Raw genomic sequence first — 20,475 nt, 5'->3', positions numbered from 1 at the left:
AGTGAAGTAGCTTTTGGGAGAGGGAGAGCAAAAGGGTCTGGTGAGAAGTGGGTTTAAAGAAGAGGTTGTGAGGAGTGAGGCTGTGGTTAGACTAAGCATACATTTGGCACAGGCACATAAAGAAGGTGAGTAAAAGGTGGAATAAAATGCTGTGCAGAGCATCAGCGCAGGAAGAGGAATAAGGAAGAGATTGGCAATGCTTGGGTCAAATCACAGGATGACTTTAAGCCATGAAATGGAAATGAGAAATCAAGAAGGGATCCGAAAAGCTGAGGAGTTGGCCTGACCGAATGAAGGGGGCAAAGAGATCTTTCCGTATTTGAGCAGAATCCCTGGAGATCCCTAAAGGCGGGCAGGAAAGATTGCAGTAGCCCCCGTGGGAGACAGCCGCTGCCAGAGCCCAGGCTCAGAGCAGTCCGAGCCACGTGGATGCTGCTGTGAAAGGCGTCTTGCTCACGGCTCGTTTCACAAGAGGCAGCCCACCAGCTCTCCCATACAGTTGGTATCTTTTAGGTTGCTCAGAAATAAAAATTCAACTCAGTATTTGCTTTGTGCAGCCATTTCAATATAAAATGACTGTATTTGTGGTGTTCTTAACCATTGATACAACTTGTTTTCTTTACCTAAAGGGCATTTAAGTGTCCCTTCTTTCATGATTTTTTTTTTTTTTATTTAATCTTGATATTTATGAAGTTCCATCACAAGACCTTCCTGTTAAGGAAGTTAAAGCTTGGAAAGTTTCCCTGCCAGTTGGCATTCTGCATGGAAAACAGAGCAGAGGAAAGTGGAAAATCCTTAGCTAAATTTATCATTTTTTTGTTGTGAGGCAACATGATGCGTCTCTAATGTACACACAAATCAAATCTTGAGATAATGGGTCTTCTATTGGAGATTCATTTTATTATATTCATCTGTGATTTGTATGTTTCTTACGTCCAGGTACTTCTCTCCTTTCTTCCACTAGCAAGGCCTTAGGAAAAGCAACTTTTGCTGCCTTTACTTTTTTACCTATAGCGTTTAATCACTGACCAGTAAGATCTGAGGGGTCAGATTTTCCCCTGATTGCCCTGTATGTTGCCCGTCTTGCTCTGACTTTTCTGTCATCGCGTGATGCAGTGACAGTTCAGTTTCGAGCAGAAACAGCCAAAGCAAATAGATGGTGACTGAAATGTTATTTCTGGAGTTAGTGTGAACACATTACATGTAGCACAACAACAGCAAGACCCTCAAATAAATCCTTAGAGAAGGAAGCCTTAAAGATTTGAAAATCTGTATTTGTCAAAGATTTTCTGTTCGCTGTATTTCTTCCCTGCAGAAATGTGCTCTTGTAGACCTTTTAGGTGTTGCTGAACCAAACTCTTTCATTTTTAGATACCATAATTATTCCAGAGAGTTTTTCAAATAGGATGCGGGTTATGACCTGTATATTCCTCTCAAAGGGTGTGCATGTGGGGGGGGGGGGGTGTGTGTATGCATGTGCGTACCGAGGGAGGACGAAAGGAAGATTGGGGACTTTCGGGAACAGGACATAAATCAAAGGTTTCCAGTGGCCGCTTAAGGAACGTCGTGTCAAAATAAGCTGCAGTCTAGCAGCTCAGGGTGAAGTTTTGCTGTTTTTTCTGCTTTGACTTTTAATGCAGCGTTTGCTGGCTGAGGGCGTTTGAGAAGATAAAACTAAAAGCACTAAAACTAATTCTTTAAAACAATGAGGTTTTTGTTTTTCTCTAACTATACCGCTACAAACAAGACCCTTTTGACCTGTTTTCTACCAAGAATTTTGAGGTTGAAAGTTCAGTTTCTCATAAGGAATTTATGAAATAATGCGTTTTATTACTTCTTTCCTTCCTTTCCATTTATTTTGTAGGATGAGTTTCAGTATGCTACTTTTTGCTTTTCTAGGTGCCACTGCAGAGGAGATAAACCAGCACTGGGAATGGCTGGAACAAAACTTGCTCCATACTTTGTCTGTGTTTGACAATAAAGAAGATATTGTTAATTTTGTCAAAGGGAAAGTGAAGGTAAGGAAACTGTCTTACTTTCACCCTTCCCTGCCCGATTACATGTGGTTTATAAGAAATAATGTCATGAAGTTGTCATTCATATTTGGTTTTGTCCATCTAAACGTTATTTATTGGTTGTCTGTGTGGCACTTGCACCTGATGTGGCCAGCATCTGTGCATCTTTACTCACATTTCCTTGGAAACATCTCAGAACCAAAGTATCTAATTTGATCTTTATCCCACCCCTCCCTTTCCAGCTTCACCCTTCTTCTCTTCCCTGTGATGTGCAGCTGAGCTTTCTTCAGCATCTGCTTTCAGTTCCTCTGCCTCTCCAGAACATTATGTTAAATACCTTCCCTTTCTATATCTCAGCTTTTCCTCCTTACTATGTTTCTTCTCCTATCTCCTGTGCTTTTCCTAGCTTTATCCCGTCAGTTTCTCCTGCCCGTTTCTGCCCATTTCCATACTCCTGTCCCTCTTGATGGGGCTCAGAGGTGTCAGCAGGTGATGGCCACACTGCCCGGATCTGCTGGCAGCACCCCCGTGCGGATGATGATGCAGTCCCCGCAGCACAGGGACAGGGGCCAAGGCCCTTGCACAACGTCACCTGCGTTGTAAGAGTCGGGCATGGAAACTGCCGGTGGCTTTGCAGGATGCGAGAGTCGTGGCCGGGCACTGCAGTGAAGCTGCTGGCTGGCCGCAGGGTTGCAGAAATGAGCATCCTTTTGGAAGGCTAAAGAATTGTAGAAGTAGGGGGATTTGGTGACTGAAGACCAGATTTAAGATAATAACGGCACGTGTGGTAAAACTTGGAAAGCCAGGCGCCCTGTGCTCTGCTTCTAGTAAAATACACGCTCCACGAGGAGCTTGGTGATGGCTGGCGGGGGTGCGGGTCTGCTGGTGACTGATGTACCTCGGGTCCTGCTGCAAGCTTTTCCTTGCTAAGAGTTTTAGTGAGATGCTTTTCCCCCCATACCCTCTTTTTTGGTCTGGAAAATTTGTAGGAACATAATGGTTTTGGTGAATTTCAACCCTGCTGCTGTGATCTCAGTGGGCTCTGAAGTTGGGGAAGAAGGGAACAGAGAGGCAAAAGATCACCATGTAAATCTTAGTTTTTATTCCGCTTTCTTAAAAAAACAACTTTGTCCAAGTGCACTGAAAGGCTCGAATAAAATTAATCTCTCTTGATAATGCTGTGGCAGCCTGTTACCTAGCACAGCACATATTTAAAATTCTTCAGGTATCATTAGTTAATGTTAAGTCTAGGTTTTGGACCCTCGCCTCTGCTGTAGACTTTTGGCATATTAGGACTGCTTGGTAATTGCAAATTATACCAGGTGCTGTAACATACAGATTATTTGTCTGAATGGTGCAATACATACTTAACTCCTTTGTTGTAATACCGCTATTAAAATTCTCAACACTTAATTATATTTACATAGATGTTCTTGAAACCATGTTTTTAATGGTTCCAAGCATGTTACAAGTTACTGACACATCTTACTGCATTCCTCTTCATAGGAAAATAGTGCTGGTCAGTATACGCAATTGTTACTCTACCTTTGCTCTGTGTACACCAAGTAACAGCAATCATAAGCTGTAGTGAAACTGTAAATATATGGTTCTGCCAGACTCATTGAAAAAATAAACAAATAAAAAAAAGCCCCCAGCAGTCTTGATTTGGAAGCATTCAAAATGTGTGAGAGAGACAAACACTGCAGAAATGTCTCTGTTTGTGAAAACTGCAAGTCAGCTTGAATTTCTTTGTAAGAAAGGGTTGCGTTATTAAAATTCGAATGGGGAGCTTGTAGCAACTTGCTCGAGTGTGAATGCCGCGGCTTTATCCTGATATATTATCTCGTTGTGGGCTCAGGCGCTGATTGCGGAGGAAACGAGCAGCAAGCTCGCCGAGCAGGAGGAAGACCCCGAGAAGTTCCGAGAAGCCCTGGTGAAATTTGAATCCAGATTTAATTTTCCTGAAGCCGAGAAGTTGATCACCTATTATTCCTGTTGCTGTTGGAAAGGAAAAGTTCCTCGGCAAGGCTGGCTTTATTTGAGCATCAATCATCTCTGTTTTTATTCCTTCTTCCTGGGCAAAGAATGTAAGTGTAAATGCGTAAGAAACCTAATGCTGGGGAGAGATATGAATATCACTGTTTTTAAAAGCAAGAACAGCTAGAATTTTTATGAAAAGCCTAGTTCGCCTCTGAAGTTTAGTTCCTGAATTTTTTGTTGTTCAGCTGAAAGATCCTGTTTAATTTAGTTTTCACTTCAGCCTTTATGTTTATATTTTAGTATTAATCCCGTAATAAAAACGAGACTATAAAGTATGCAGACACAGTTGTTATCTGGTTCTTTTTCTTGCCCTGCTGAAGCAGCCTTAAAATGTACCAGACCTCCTACAGAATCTGAAATAGAGACTTTTAGTGCCGAAAAGCGTGAGTGAGGACGGGTCCCTCCCGCAGGTGGGGAGGCACCGTGATCACCAAGGGCTGGTGGGGCCAGGGGTGCCGGTGTCCAGCTGCCTGCCTGGAAATAGCCCAGGAAACATAACAGGGCTGTGCCCTGGAGAAGCAGGTGAAAATTCAGAGTTTTTAAGGGAAAACTCTGAATTTAGGGATTCCTTTGCGTTTTGAATGGCAGTGCAGGGACGTCACGAGAAGCGTGTCCTGGGGCTTTTAGACCTTCAGACGGTGGCACATTTGTGCGTGATAGTGGCTGTAACAAATGTACATTTTTAAGAAGCGAGTTGTAAGACTTTGGTCATGGTGTTCCTCTACAGAGGAAGGGCCATGGGATTATGAAAAGCCTGTCAGAATAGATATTAGAAAGGAAAAATGGATGTAATAGATATTAGAAGGTAAAAATGAATGTAGCCATTTAAACTCTATAGCATTTCTTTGTTGAGTAATGAACTGATAGCATTTTAAGTCCTGTTTATTCTGCTGCAACAGGACAGTAATATAAACCTCTACTGCTATAAATATAGCAAGAATTGTCAGTTATAACGATTAGGAAAACTTTACCATTTACTGTCTGGATTTAATATTGGGATGGCTAGTCAAATAAAACTGTAGATTTAAAAATGAAGTACATTAATGTAATAATAAGAAATATAGTAATTGGTGATTTCTAAGACTTAAAACATACAGAGACGTGCTTGAGTTAGAAGTCGTTTTTTGTCTTATATTATTGCAGGCCGATTATTTTGTCATATCTGCAAAAGGTGGCAGAGTTAGATTTAAAATGCTGGTGTAAAAACAAAAATTGAATTTTGCTGGGAAGACTGTGATGGAGTTTCTTGATGCATAGGAGATAGCTGAGTTCTTGTTTAATCTCTTTGTTTTCTGTTTAATATCAAATAATATCCTTTGTGAATTATTACTTCTTGCTATCATTGTATGCTTTCTCTCATTAAATCTGAGATATCCAGTCTGCCAAAGCACACAAAGCAAAAATGATACTTATTAATGATAGATAATGGGGGAAGGAGGAGGGAGAGAGAAAATCCTTCATATTGTTGCGAATGTTTTGTTTATGCAACACCTCGGAGCATTAAATGATACTGGAAGTACAACATCACACCTTATTATTTAAGAAGAAATCGTTTCTCATCTCTTTTAATAATAATTCCTTATGAAAATGCAAAAAACTCCCAAACAACTACATGTTTGCAACTTTTCATTTTGACCATGGAAAATATGCTGTTCATTCACTGTTACAGTCGGTTGCATTGCCTTTGTGTTCCCATGCATTTGCATGGAAATGTGAAATGAAAACCTGAATTTTCTTTTGGTTAAACAAAACTGCCCTAGCTCAATGGGAAGCATTATATGTTGAAATGCTTCCCATCTCCCTGATTCTGATAAAGCAGATTGCTTCTGTTTCAAAGCTAGTGTTTTGTCACATTTATGAAATACTTGTATTACATTGAATAATCCAGATGTACTGTAGTTCTACTTGTTACTCTTGGAGAAGCTGATGCTGATTATATGTAAAACAAGTCATTCATTGTCTTTATTTTTTTCAGGTAGTAATCACAAATCTTGTTAAATCTGGTCTAGAAAATATTGCTAAGAAGTCACATTTATTGCATTCTTCAGTACAGCACGGGGGAAAAAACAATATATCATTTGCAATAAAAATAGTTCTTGTATGTGTTTTTAACTTTATAAAAATCCCCCCAAGTTGTAGACTGAAATCTCTTTCTAGGCAAAGCATTAAGTCTTCTGCTTCTGGCAAGACTCTTCCCTTCCCCTTGTTTTATTTTATGTTGAAATGACCTGGAATGCAATATTGGAACCTGTTTTCAGCTTCTCATAAAATTAACTTACGGCTTATGTGAGCATAAACTCCGTGGAACATTTTTTCCAGGACAAGTCCCCTTTTATCTAAGCCTCGAAGTATTTGCAGAATTTCAGAGGCTTAGAACGTCAGATTTCTTGAAAGGATGTGCCAGGGTTTCTTCACAATTTTTAATTAAACTTGTGTTTTCCTAAAACTTTGAAGACTTGGTACCTTTCATCAGAAGTTTGGGCCCCTTACAGTCTGCTGGGCTGTTTCTACAACCAACACTGTAGAGCCTGTGTGATTACGACCTGCGTGAACAATAGAGCTATTGCTACGGCGCTGTTTAATCTTTCTTCCCTTGGCTGTGCCCGTACAGATGATTTTATGACCATTCGCAACAGTTTGTGCGTGTTGACGCAGCTGTGCTTTATTTAAGTAAGAAAAAATGTAATCTGCAAATAATCTTGACAGCTGTGGTTCATGTAGTACAGAGAACTTGCTGAGGGTAGCTCCTTAGGTAATTAATGATCATGGATAAGTGTCATATATATATGACAATGTTTGTTATTACTGCCTTTTTATTGCTTTATTGGCATCAGGAGACCAGCTAGGGATGTTAGGGGGTGTATTCGCGATGTTATTGGCACAGAGAACCCTGGGAAGCTTCCAGCAGTTGTTAAGTAGAAATTTAATCTATTGTAAAGTCCTTTCCAGCCTAATTTCTACCCAGAGATTTGTATGAGAGAGGCAAGTAACATCCTGCAGTGGTTATATAAAATAATCTGATGCTGTTTACCATTTGTATTTATATGATTCAGCATGTTTAAGTATAGAGAACAGTGTCCTATACTTTTTCTTTTCTATAAACAAGTCTGACTACAGCTGATGTTTAGGGCAAGATTTGCCTGTGCACCTTTTAAGTAAAAAGTAACCAAAATGGGAAGATCCCAATGCCTAGGCAGCTTTTTTTTTTTTGTGAACGCCCTGTTTATAGTAACACTTAAACTTTATAAAAATGTCCATGTGCCAAAGCTTCCTTGTGTATGGGAGTTAGCTTTATTTTAAAAGTTTAAATTACTGTGCATGTGATTGGGTTTCCACCTGCCTACAGTTTTATTTCTGGGAGATTACAAAGCCTTTCCTTATTTTCTTCTTACTCTTGAAATGAACCATTTCTTCTGGTAGTAATGAAGCTGGCTGCAGAAATGTCTTGTAAAGGAGTTAGGAGCACAGCATACGGCAGGTTTTCTGCAAAGGCAGAACACCCCAGTCCAGCACTTCGTATGAAAATAGGTAAAATTTTGAGAGAGAGATTCTGAGAAAGAGAGTCTTTTGGAGGGGGGAGTCTTCAGTTGTTTGCATTTCATTCTGAATTTGCTTATTTCCCAAATCTGAAAAAATGTAAGCAGAGTTTCCAACCCACTTTTTTTTTTTCTCCGATGGCAGTGAAACTTATCATTCCTTGGGTTGAGGTCCAGAAGCTGGAAAGAACCTCCAACGTCTTCATGACCGACACGGTCCGCGTCACCACTCCAAACAAAGAGCGCGACTTCTCTACGTTCCTCAATATCGCCGAGGCTTTCAGGATCATGGAGCAACTGGCAGATGTGACGCTCCGAAGGCTACTGGATAATGAGATCTTTGAACTGGATCCAGGCCTACAGGATCCTACTCAGATTACTAAAAGGTAAAAAGCTAAATTGTTCTCCCTTGTGTGAGCAGAGGTTCAGTGGTGGGCTTCATGGTTTGCTTTGTTAGCTGGGTAAGATTTCAAAGGTTTACTTGATTGGGCAAAAAAGAGATTTTATGATGTATCAAATAGGTGCCTTTTAACTTGTGTGCAAGATACTTTTTTCCATTTTATATTCTTCCCTTAAACATCGCTGTGGTTTTTTGTTCATTTGTTTTAAAAGTACCATTCCCTGTAGAAGGGTAGATTACAGCAAGGGATATTTTCCATCTTCCCTGAAGAGCAAGATTATTTTATTTATAATTTTGGCATGTGTAGGCTTTCCTAGTGCCGTCAATTCTGACTGCTTTTGATCGTATTTGAAACATGGAATTTCCCACTAGTGTGATTGCCATAGCCAACTTAGCGAGCAGTTATAGGAGTTAAAAAACCCACAGGCAGTTGCAACGGATTAATACGCTATTGTCAGCTCTACCCCATGCATCCCTGAAATGCATCTCTGCATTCCTCTCCCACTACAGAAATGCATTGGGTCCTCAGGGAGAAGGTTGATAACTATTTCTCTGCCAGTAGCGCAACACACAGCTTCGTGTTTTATTTGCTGCCCAGAGGAATTTTAGGTGGGCAGGGTGGAATAGCCCAAACTGGAATTTGCCTGGAGTGTCAGGGTTAACTGGTTTACAATACTTCTTTTCTGAATGGGGTGTGAGTGGAGCGCTTATCCCCTCCTGAATCATACCCTTTCCTGCTCTTCCTTCCTCTCCCTCCGCCTGAGCTTTGAAGGGAATGACTCGGGTCTTGCTTTCTGGCTAAAATATAAGGAATGTGTGGTATCGTTTCCCAAAAAATAGAGACATGTCCATGGCCGTTTTATTGTTTCTGAGGGGCGTTTTTGCAGTGGTGTTGGATATACGTCTCGGCTAAGCACTTCTACAAAGTTTCATAATGAGTTTAAAACAATAAAATGCACTTTCTCTGCAATTTCATATGTACACATGATAAGGAAAATCACTGACGCCAGGATTTCATCCATGATATCATCAAGGAATCCATTTGAGGTGATACAGTGGTGAGCAGCCATGAACATCTTGCAGGCTTTTTTTTTTCATAGCCAGGCTTCCTTTAAGCACAAGAGTGACCGTTGTTTTTACAATGCATGTGTAACTGGATGTTGTTAACATCGTAGGCTTTTGGCCCAAGAAATGTAGGATATATACTTTGACTAATGTAGGATATGGCTTTGAGTGATAGGTTGTATCTAAGCCCCCTTCCATGCTTTACCATTCCACCCTCCTCCCGCTTTTGGACTGAAAGGTTAGATGCACGAAGCAAGGAAAGTAAATCCAGAGGAGATGTAACAAAAAACTGGGGGGAGATATTTTCAGCATCTAAGGATTTTTAACTCATCATTGTCACTTCCCGAAAGTGTTTGAATCAGGGGTATTGACTGAATGGAAAAGAAACTAAAATTACAGTTGCAAAGAAAAGTATAAGCTTAGTAATATGCTGTAATAAGGAGGCTCTCAGGGAATCAACCTGTGAGTACCTTGTGGCATTTTTGAAAAGTAGTACGTCTATTAGCAAATAAGCAACAGAAACCATCCCACACATTTATTCAAACAGTTTTTTTCCTCTCCTTCCTTCCAACTTAAAAAAAAAAAAAAAGTTGGGGGGGGCAGAGGAGGAGGAAGGATAAAAATATGTTTACTGGAGAGTTCCTGGGCAAGATGTTCTCTAACCTGCGCTGATGTTGATGTGTTCTAACTTGAGGTGGCAGAAAGGAAAACATGGAAGATGCCAAAATCCCATTTCCTCTGCATGAATTAGGTAGTGATTGGATAAGTTGCTGTTTCTGGTGCCCTTTGTCACACTTCAGCAACCACTCTGATGTAGCGTCATTAAACAAGACTGTAGTTTGAATAGTGGATAAACTGGTTTTTAATGCTAATGTGTTTTGGGGGGGGTTGAACTTTTTTGGTGTGTGAAGTTTTTGTTGCTGCTTTTTTTTCCTGAAGCCATTGTAGTACTACAAGAACAACTGTTTGTCACTTGACAGTTTTTCCCTAATAATTGTCTCTGTTAATTCTTGTGCATGATTTGGAAGCAAATGTTATTGTATCAAAATGAAAGCAATAATCCACACATCATTAAAACTATTCCAGCTGTGTCAAATGAATGAAGTTGCTGTAGATTTCGTTTGTTTGTTAGACTTTCTTTTGCAAGAAGCTCATCTCAATATCTTTATTTTTAAAAAATACATTTTTAATGTCATCATGGTCTGTATATTCTACATTCTGAAAACCAGAAACCTTTGCTGCTGTTCCTGAGGCTCTTGGGGTCATCCTGCTGAGCAGTGGGATGTCGGGACTCGGAGAGGCTGTGGGATTAGGCCCACAGTCAGTGACACAAATTATGTCATGGCCAGAGTCAAACAAGTTAATATACAAGTTTCTGTGCTGCTTAATGAGAGGATAAGACTTGGAACAATGGATTACAAAAGATTAATGGCAATTAAGTTAATTGCCATAAAAAGCAAAGTAAAGCTGAGGTGTTTGATAACTAGAAATGCCACTTCTTGCACATATATTTATGTGCCATACAATTTTACTGGAACATTCGGTAACTATTTTTTCTTTTCTAATAGGAAGGTCGCTAAAATCTCTGGTATAGGTTTCTTGTACTTCTTATTTCCATCTCTTTCAGGATGCAGTGAGGAAATTGGCCAGAGCTTTAGTGCTGGTGTCAGTAAGATTTCAAAAGTATGATACGTTTCTCCAGGCTCTAACCAGCTTGGTTTCTTTTCTTCATGTCTTAACTGTGAATTGCCAGTGAGGATGGCTTTGCTTCATGTGAAGGCAAAGAAGGTTTTAAACACTGATCTAAGCTGAACAGAAACTGTTCTTGAATCATAAACGTCACTTCAGTCCGCATTAATTCCTTCAGAGAGGGAATCCGAGAACGCCGTAAACCTTGAGCAACAAGGAGGATGTGACTCGAAAGAACCTCCTTTTATTGCATCTGCCTGGCAAAAGGCAGGGTTTGGATTATCCCTGTGTGTGACAGATGATGGCCTAACCTGTTTTTAAGGATCTCCATTAATGGGAATATCAGGATCCATACCGGTACTTCACTGTCCTATCATTGAAGTGTCTTTCTGAAGTCTAACTTGAATCTGTCGTGCTGCTTTTTGAGTCTCATACTTCTTGTCCCGCCCAGTACCATTGAAGAGATCAGATGTTCTCTCTCTCTTTAGAGCAACCATTTGTGTATTTGGAGATTGGTGTGCATCTCCTTTCTCTTTTCTTCTTTAGACTGCACTGCCCTAGTTCAGCCAGGTTTTTCTTATCAGTCCTGATTTTAGCCCTTCTGGTTGCTCTTCTCTAGACATTCATCGCTTATCCCATGCTGCTGCAGGGGTGGGGTGGTGGGATGCAGGATTGCCCCCGACGCCTCGCCAGTGCTGACCAGGGCCAGAGCAGCATGACTCTCGCTGCAGCAACTCCAGGACTGTCGTGCTGCATGTTGGTGGCCGTGCACTTCTGCAGCCCAGCGCGCTGCTCCTCTTCCTCCTGTGAGCGCGAGGCTGTTGGCTCGTGCTCAGCTTGTGAGCCCGTGTAACCCCTAGGTCTTTTCTTCTTACTGAATGGCTGCTGGTGGAGTTATCTCCATGCTGCGTTTGTGCACCTTATGATGTACAGCTGAAAATACTTGTAATGCTTTTTTCCACACCATCCCTTAAGTTTATGAATATCAATCTGAATCTGATCCTGTTCTTCCGCTCATTAGCCTCTACCAGCCTCACGCCATGTGCAAGTTTAATAACAACAATCTCTTAATTCATCGTGCAGATTGCTGATGAAGACATTGAACAGAAGCTAGTCCAGGACAGGGCTCCAAGGAGCTCCTCTCAATAGAGCCTTCCAATTTACCCAGGAGCCTTTGAGGGCTGCTTTTTGGGCTATTCTTTTTCAACTGGGGTACAACAGCTTTTCACTTCCATTCAGTTTTATTAGTTCCCATGTGAGGCATATCAAGACTTTCATAAAGTCTGGCTCAAATATCCGTTGCATCTCCTCCCCCTATAAGTCCAGTGTTCCTGCTACGTAAGGGAATTATGTTGGGTTTACATTTGTCCTGACAAGTCCATATTGTCTCTTCTCAGATAACTTCTCCTGGCTTGCTTACAAGAAGCCTTTCTCGCCAGGCAAATTTAACAGTTCTTCCAATAAACAAGACGTATATCATTGGATGTGTTATTTCCAAAATCTGTAACTTTCTGGAGTCTGAATAGCAAGAAGAGTCTAGTAATCGGTCCCAAAAAGCAAGAGGTCAACCAGCCTGTTTAGATTTTAGATAGGCAGCAAGTGACTCAGCAGAACTAAAATCTTGCCAAGTTGACTTGTGTTAGATTTAAAGCAGAGAAAAACATTTGACAGTGAGGACATAATTTTAAGTGTCCTGATACTTTTAGGCATTTTGTTAGTCTTGTGAGTTTTTTCCTTTAATTTAAAACTCTTGGAAGGTAACGCAGGGGTCACACACAGGGAGTTATCGCAGTTCAGACTTGCCGTTCACTTTGAAGTGCTGGAGTTGGAGGCAGCCCAGGATCCTGTAACGTGCAAGTCGGGAACTGCGCTTGGAAAGAACTGCTGAGTTTTCTGAAAAGTAGGGAACAAGCCAATTGCATCTTCTCCCCTTTTATTCTTCTGATGCATGTGTAAACACTTGATAAACATTATTTTTAATAACGATAGCATTCCTTCTTTTTCTTGGGTACAGCTCAGTACGCTGCATTTGCTTAAAAACCAAACCACCATGGAAATTGTTAAGCTAGAGAAGAAAATTCCGAACAGATTGGGCCGCAGGTAGAAAGGTTGTGTTTCTGTTCAGCATTGGAGGTACTGTGAAACTCAAAAGGGAAGCTGTGGGACCTGGGCCGGTCGCTGCATCTTTAACATGTTTAAACAATTGCCTGTCTTGTTTTAGGAGCTAATTTTGTTTGTGGGTTTTTTTGAAGAGTTACAGGGTTTGGGTTTTTTTAACCAGCTCTAATTCTGTTTGGCTCTATTTATGAAGGGAAGCAATTGCTTTAAGCCCTAGAGTTTGCCTGCCTAACAGGAAATATTTTCATGGTGTGCCACTTTCTAATAAAGCCTCTTATTTGAGCCCACAGCGGTAGGTGCTGACAGCATTTCATCCCCACGCTACCATTTTTCCTTTCCGGGATCCCTCCTGCCAGCAGGCTGGCCCCTGTTTCGGCACTTGTCTCTGGGGCAGCTCCGGCTGCAGCGTGGTCTCCGCGGTGGCCCTGGGTGACCCTGTGTCGTGAGTCACGGGGGACAGGCAGTTCAGGGACGTTGGGGTTGGCAGCCTTCCCCCGGTACGGGGTGAGGGGGCCGGACGCAGTGCTTGGTGAATTTACTTAGTTTCAGGTATGGGAAATGTCATTCTTCAGCTTAAAGACCTGTGGCTTCCGGTCTGAAAGGCCCCGCACCTGCAGCCCCAAGAGATGCAGCAAAATCCTGAAAACTCAGAAACTGCAGATTTTAGAGCATTAGAAACAGTCATCTCTTAAATAACAGACAATCTCTGCCTCAACAGAGGTCCCACTCTCCCATATAACGCCTCTTTTCACATAAAGGTATAGAAATTTTCACAGCCGAGTCGATCCAGGGAGGGTCTTACCTTCTCAGCACAATAGCAGGAGAGCACAGCTCACTGCGGATGCTATCAGCAGCATTCATCTGTGCTGTGCAGAAATGGAAAATATTTTAGTGGTGAGTTAACTAGGAGGCATATCCTGATCCAGCTTTGTCACAATAGCAGATCGCTGTGGGCACTTATCAGAGTTGCTCTCGCTGTGGAATTTTAACTCGGGAGCAAACTTTTTGTCTTCCTTCGCAAAGAGGCTTTCTCTTTGTTCTTTGTGAAAAAACAGGAGACGATTTGTCTGTTTTCCTTGGATAATCTTATTAAGAAAGATAATGCTTGAGGAGGAAACAGCAGCCGAACACTGGTCGAGCGCATTCTGTCTTTTCTGTTGGTCGCAGATACAGATCCACCCTTCTCAGGTCTCGGTTTGTTCTCTATTGTCTTCCTCCCTGTTTCACATGACCTTAGGTTTCTCTATGGATTAAACTGAAATGATTTATTTACTTACTGAAGCAGGGGCTTCATCTGTCTTGATTTATTTTTAAAGATGGGGTAGGGGGAAGGTGTCTGCAGAGGAGGAGGGTGAAGGAAGGAGTGGAGAGGGGATTTACAGCACCAAGGTACCACTCCCTGTTATGCTTCAGCCCACGCTTTAAATTCTTTCAATGGAACAAAGTCAAACGTTTTTTTCTTTTTTTTCTTTTTTTTTTTCCCCTAAGGTGAATCATGTTTGGAAAAATTTACATGTAGTAAAGACAATGATAGAATTTAAGCCCTGATGTTTCTGGAGCTGCTGTTAGTAAGCTAATAGCCGTAGCCTGTTTATAATGTAATTGCATAGCTCTCTGAATGACTGCAGAATTCTTCATTAAAAAAGGAGGAGGGAAAAAACCATAGCTCAGTAATGAAAGCTTCGTTTATTTAAACTTCTTCTCTCCACATAAACGTGGATGGGTGACTGGAAGGAAGCCAAGTCCAAACTGAATGTAGCTGGTGCTGTTATTCCCAACTGAGTCTGTAAGTGACCTGAAACTGTTCTGCGTTTTGCAACTGTTCTGAGGGCTCTCAGAGGCTGATACCGCTGCAAGTCAAGGATGCGATGATGTAAATGCCACCATCATTAACTCTTCTATTACTGACCACTTCAGAAGTACTCATCGAGCAAATGCATTACTTTTGGGTGCAGGTGCAAGTCCCTGGGGTGATGTTGGTAATGCTACTGGGAAGGGAAACAAGGAACAATCTCTGTTGCTCAACGTATGTTCATCAGATGAAAGATTTAGTTATCTCCCAGGCATTGAAACCTGTAACTCTTTGAGGCTGGAAAGTGGTACAGCAGCCATAGAAAATGCATGGTTAAATAATAATTAAAAAAACCCCCAACAAACCAGCTGATTTAAATTAGTGTCCTTTCCTTTCCTAGTCACTATAGTAGTGGCTTTTGATCTTATTGTTAAACAAGCAAGTGTTGATAATGATTCTTTTTTGTGTTTCAAAGTCAGTCTTTTATCGATCTGTTCACATAGGCAGTGAAGATTGCTGTGCACGGTGCATTTATTCTGTATCCCTCGCTCTCGGTGAGGCTAACAAGAAAACAAACCTTGCGCTGGATGTCCTGGCTTTCAGGGTCTTGTGATTCGCTCTTACTGCTTTCTCTTAAGGGATCTTGAAGCCAGAGCACAGAATGAATTCTTTCGGGCCTTCTTCAGATTGCCCAGGAAGGAGAAGCTGCATGAAGTTGTAGACTGTTCTCTCTGGACGCCGTTTAGTCGCTGTCACACAGCGGGAAGGATGTATACTTCAGACAGTTATATCTGTTTTGCCAGCAAAGAAGATGGCTGCTGCAATGTTATCATCCCACTTAGAGAGGTAGAGTTAGTTGTTTGTTTCATTTCGGGTCTCTATTTGCCTTTTTCTGCCGTAAGCATCCACTGTCACTTGACTTACCTGCAAACTGTCGTTTGATGAAAAAGAGTAGGATGTTTGTGTGTATTGTGCCTTACAGGATTGTTGTAAAGCTTGTTCTGGGACTCATTAGGACGTGAGTTCCTAAAAATCTGGGTGATTCAACATGATCCTCAAAGTGGAGTATGGACGGGTAATGCAGCAGGCAGAGCACTGCCAAACCAGAGTCTGATCGGTCCAAGCCTCGGACAGTGCTCCCCTCCCAGTTCCACAAACGCATACGTCCAGCTTGATGTTGATGGAGACTTCAGCTTGGACCCATTCTAGCAATATAAAAGCATCCTTGCTTGGGATCAACACTTAGAAGTGTTGAAGTTCTCCCTCCATAGACAAACTCCAGCGAACCTGTGGGTACTTCGCAAACCTGTAGGGCAGAGAGAAAAGGGGGATGTTCTGGAGGCAGTGACGAGCTGCCACATTTCCCTGAAATCAGAGACTTATTTAAATGGAATGAAGGATGCATGGGAAGGTGGTGGGAGTAGAAGAGGAGAAGGAAGCTGTCAGCAAACACCTGCCTGATCTGCTGTGGATACAAGGCTGTTACGATCTTTTAATTAAAGCTTTCCTTTCATCCTCGACTAATAACAGAGTAACATCAAAATATCCTAACTGTAGCAATTTATCTTCCACTGTTACAGAAATAGAAAACAATAAGAGAACAATGTTATATACTTAATCAGAAACAACAAAACAGCTGTTTTCCCCTGTCCTCAGGAGTGTGAAAGTAAATTTCCTCCTCCATTCCCCAGAATTTGATCAAGTTGATCCTTTTCTAAATCTTGTTTTAATCATCACTCCCCTTTCTTTCTTTCCCCTCAGTCCACTCTCCCGAAGTGGGCCTCAAAGCCATTTAAAAAAAGGAAAAAAAACAGCTGGGATACTTTTTGGTGCCTGCTTTGAGCTTCTAAAGAGACCATAAACTTCAGGTGGTAGGATGTGTCTGATCAAGGAAAGCCAATATGAATAACCATATTTAAAGCATGCGTGTAAATGAATGCTGTGTTTGTGCATTTTGGTACATATAGAATATTTGAAGATGTTTCTGTGGATGTGGTGCATAATGTGTTTTCTATAATGTTTCTGGAAAAGGTAATCAGTATAGAGAAGATGGAGGACACAAGCCTTCTCCCTAATCCCATCATTGTTAGCATAAGGAGCAAGATGGCCTTTCAGTTCATTGAGCTGAAGGACCGGGATACTTTGGTGGAGAACCTGCTCCAGAGGCTCAAAGAAGTGAACTCCAGTAATCCAGTGCACTGTAACAACCTGCAAAATAAGAACCAGGTACTGAACTTCTGGGGTTTTTTGGATTATGAATCCAATGTGTTTATCCATTGGTCGGTTGTCCTGCCTTCCTCAGGGGGTTGATCTTTGGCCAGTGCTGTCTGATGCTTTCTTTAATGACCTGCCTGATGGGATGAAGCGCACCCGCAGCATGCTTGTGATTGACACACTGGGGGGAGCAGTGAAGATGCTAGGGCACAGGGCTGCCCTTCACAGAACCTCAACGATCTGGCGGAATGGGCTGATAGAGACCTCGTGAAGTTCAACAAAAGCAAATGTGGAGCCTGGCAGAGTAACCCCGTGCAACAAGAGGGTCTGGGGGCTGGCTGGCTGGAGAGCAGCCATGTGGAAAAGGCAGGGGAGTCATGGTGGACAACAGGTTGAGCTTATAAGTCAGCAGTGTGCTCTCACAGTGAAGAGGGCCAGCAGCGTATGGGGTTGTACTAGCAGGAGTGTAACGAGCAGGTCAAGGGATGTTACTCTTCCTTTTTATTCAGCACTTCTGGGGCTGATCACGAGTACTGTGTCCAGTTTTGACTCCACCCCACCACGCAAGAAAAGCATTGACAAATTGGAGTAGGTCTAGTGGAGGGCCACAAGATGTCAGGGGCTGGAGCACATGCTTTATGAGGAGAGGTTGATGGAGCAGGGCTCGTTCAGCCTGTCTTCCACTAGCTAATGGGGAGTTACAGAGAGAAGATGGAGCCAGACTCCTCTTGGAGGTTCCAGCTAAAAGATGAGCGGCAACAGTCACAAATTGCAGCAAGGGAAAATCCAAATAGATAAAAAGAGAAAGATCTCCCCTCAAGGGTGGGCAGAGCAGGACCAGGCTGCCCAGAGAGACTGTGGACTCCCCTTCCTTGGAGCTACTCAACTTGACTGGACACAGCCCTCAGCAGCCTGGTCTGGGGGGCCCTGCTTTGAGCAGGGGATTGAGAAAGATGGTCCCCTCCAACCTAAATTGTTCTCTGATTCTGTTTTTCAAACCCTAACCAAAGCAGAAGATTGTTTGGTAGTTTTTCATCAAGGACACATAGAATTATTTATTTATTGTTTAACAACTTCTGTTTTAAAGTAACAACCCTTTTTCTGACATACAAATGAATGACAATTTGAATGAAGTCTTGAGTAAGGCCTTTCCTTCTGAAAAGTGTGAAACGTTTTGATGCAAAAGGCAAAGGCTAACCCAGCTCTGTGTCTTGAAGACAGTTGAGGACGTAGTTCTTAGCCTCTTCTCGGTCTTTACCACTTTGATTCTGCGTTGCAGAATACTCCTGCCTTTGGATCCACGTGCGTGCTCAGGGACGGTGAGCCTGCGTGTCTCGGAACAGAGGCTTCACAAAGCAAGGAGAGAAGCGGAAAGGAGAGCAGTTATTTGCTCAATGCAGAAGCACTAAGGTCGGACTTTCATCAGTCAGGAATGGCAGGCCTTGATTTTGGAAAGGTGTGTAAAATTTGGGGGAAGTTGTAAGAGGTTGGTTTTTTTTATTAAAAAAAAAAAGCTGGGGTGACATTCAAACAGGTACTCATAGTAAAATGAACTCTGTATTGGCTAGAGAAGTTAGATATGGGATAACAGTTTTTCTATTTGCTTGGAGTTTTTTCTTCTCCCTCCCCCCCATTTCTTTCTGGTGAATATTTATAATTTTTCTCCCTGTCTGATCAGTTCTGCGCTGCCCCTGTGAGGTGAATTCCATATGCAAAATGGGGAAAGTTGTGGTCCTTAGAGCAGACTCTCCATATCCGTTGGTAATGGAAATACCTTGCAGAATTTCTAATATGTAAAATGTTTCTGTTTACCAGTTCTCACATGCACACGATTTGTTCTTTTAAAATATATCCTCTTATTCCCAGTCTAGGGAGCAAATCAAGGAGAGTCTGTGGGATGACCATTTTGTAGAATACGGCAGAACCGTGTGCATGTTTCGCACAGAGAAGATCAGAAAACTTGTTGCAATGGGAATCCCTGAATCCTTAAGAGGCAAACTCTGGCTGCTTTTCTCAGGTGAGCACTCTTTGAAATGTTGGCTGTAGCATCATCTGATTCTGACCATGGCAAAACATTTAGGCAAGAAATCTCCCAAGGGCAATTAAATGTTGTTTACATGGAGCTTGTGATAGTGCTTACAGAAGAGAGATGATCAGCTACTGAACTAATAAGTGCAAGGATGTACCTAGGTAGAGCTGTTGAACTTTCATCTCAGGATAATATGACATGATGTGCAGAAGAATTGAAATAACATCTGCTTCATCTGTGTAATTTAAAATTAACGTCATGTTTTCATAAAATAATGTTCGTCTTCAAGCAATAATTAGATTGTAGCATAAATATTGACTTAACCCTAGACAAATCAAATTATTGCAAAATAATGACATCTTGAAGTCAGCAGTCCTACTCCTGCTTCTTGTTGAATGTTGGCAGGGGTAACAGAAACTGGAGATGGAAAAAACAACTCATTTCATCCACAGATCTGGCAGAGAATGTGCTTACAAATATGATCTCAAGTTTAATCCTTAATCCAGTATACAACGTGTTCAAACATTTGTAAAAAGTATTCCTTCACGTGGAGTTTTTTCTCCTTGGAGGGTGTGAACAGCACTGAGTACATTTCTCCCAGTAATACTTTCTGCTGGGGAAGTTTTCTGCTCGATGTCAATATTAAGGTGTTTTGAATGATGTTGCGTCATACAAGGTTTGCTAATACTGATTTTGTTTTCAAGACACGTGTTCTGCTAGGACTTTATTTCTTTTAGGTCCGGACCTTGGGGAAAACCATCTTGCTTACATCCTTTCGAGCAGTAATAGCCACAAAACTAAGTTTAGCGTCATCCTAATCCACTTGCGTCTTCCTCTTTCTCTTTCCCTGCTGCCTTCAGACGCCGTGACGGATCTCGCCTCGCATCCCGGTTACTACATACATTTGGTGGAGGCCTCCATGGGCAAGTGCTGTATGGCGACGGAGGAGATCGAGCGTGACCTCCACCGCTCGCTGCCCGAGCACCCTGCCTTCCAGAGCGAGACGGGGATAGCCGCCCTGAGAAGGGTGCTCACGGCGTACGCGCACAGGAACCCCAAAATAGGATACTGCCAGGTGAAAAACCCCCAGCGGGGTAATGCTGTTTCTTTCCTCTTTATGCTCTCTCAGTTCTATCCTTCTCTGGGGAGTATTTTTAATGGTGGTTTTGATAAATAATGTCTTTTTAGTTACGAAAAATACATAATTTTAGACATTATATGTGATTTACTCTGGAAAACAAGTGCATAGGCTGGTACTCCGGCTTAACAAAAGTCTTTGCTCAGCATTTTGCAAACTGCAATTAGAGTTAAAGGAGGGGAAAAAAAATGTTTCTGATGCTTCTGTTTGTTCGAAAGTGCATTTCTTACCCAACACTTGGAGACAGTGCAAGTAAGCTGGCCTGCACAGATTAGATTCATGTAGAACACTGGGGCAGAGGTTTAGTGAACTAAAGTTCTGCTCCCTTCTGCAAAAATTGATGACAAATTATGAAATAGTTTACCCAGCTGGCCAGCTAAAATAATAACTTTACCTTCTGTGCAGCAACCTGAATTCTGATTAACATCAGACCGGTTCC

At 41.9% G+C, this 20,475-nt stretch overlaps 1 protein-coding gene across 1 annotated transcript in view; it reads left to right on the top strand.

The window, feature by feature from the left end:
* TBC1D8 (TBC1 domain family member 8) overlaps nucleotides 1–20,475 on the top strand; it is a 50,327-nt gene that overhangs the window by 16,936 nt on the left and 12,916 nt on the right. The window contains exons 3-10 of the mRNA XM_075135873.1: nucleotides 1,900–2,018; nucleotides 3,874–4,102; nucleotides 7,737–7,977; nucleotides 15,294–15,501; nucleotides 16,687–16,881; nucleotides 18,149–18,325; nucleotides 18,736–18,886; nucleotides 19,759–19,973. Coding sequence (XP_074991974.1) covers nucleotides 1,900–2,018; nucleotides 3,874–4,102; nucleotides 7,737–7,977; nucleotides 15,294–15,501; nucleotides 16,687–16,881; nucleotides 18,149–18,325; nucleotides 18,736–18,886; nucleotides 19,759–19,973 — 1,535 coding nt within the window. The remainder of the gene's footprint in view (nucleotides 1–1,899; nucleotides 2,019–3,873; nucleotides 4,103–7,736; nucleotides 7,978–15,293; nucleotides 15,502–16,686; nucleotides 16,882–18,148; nucleotides 18,326–18,735; nucleotides 18,887–19,758; nucleotides 19,974–20,475) is intronic.

This window comes from Calonectris borealis, chromosome 1, assembly GCF_964195595.1.
Source record: "Calonectris borealis chromosome 1, bCalBor7.hap1.2, whole genome shotgun sequence".
Lineage (NCBI taxonomy): Eukaryota > Metazoa > Chordata > Aves > Procellariiformes > Procellariidae > Calonectris > Calonectris borealis.
The sequence above is the reverse complement of the archived record's forward strand: the minus strand, read 5'-3'. Positions and strand labels throughout refer to the sequence as shown.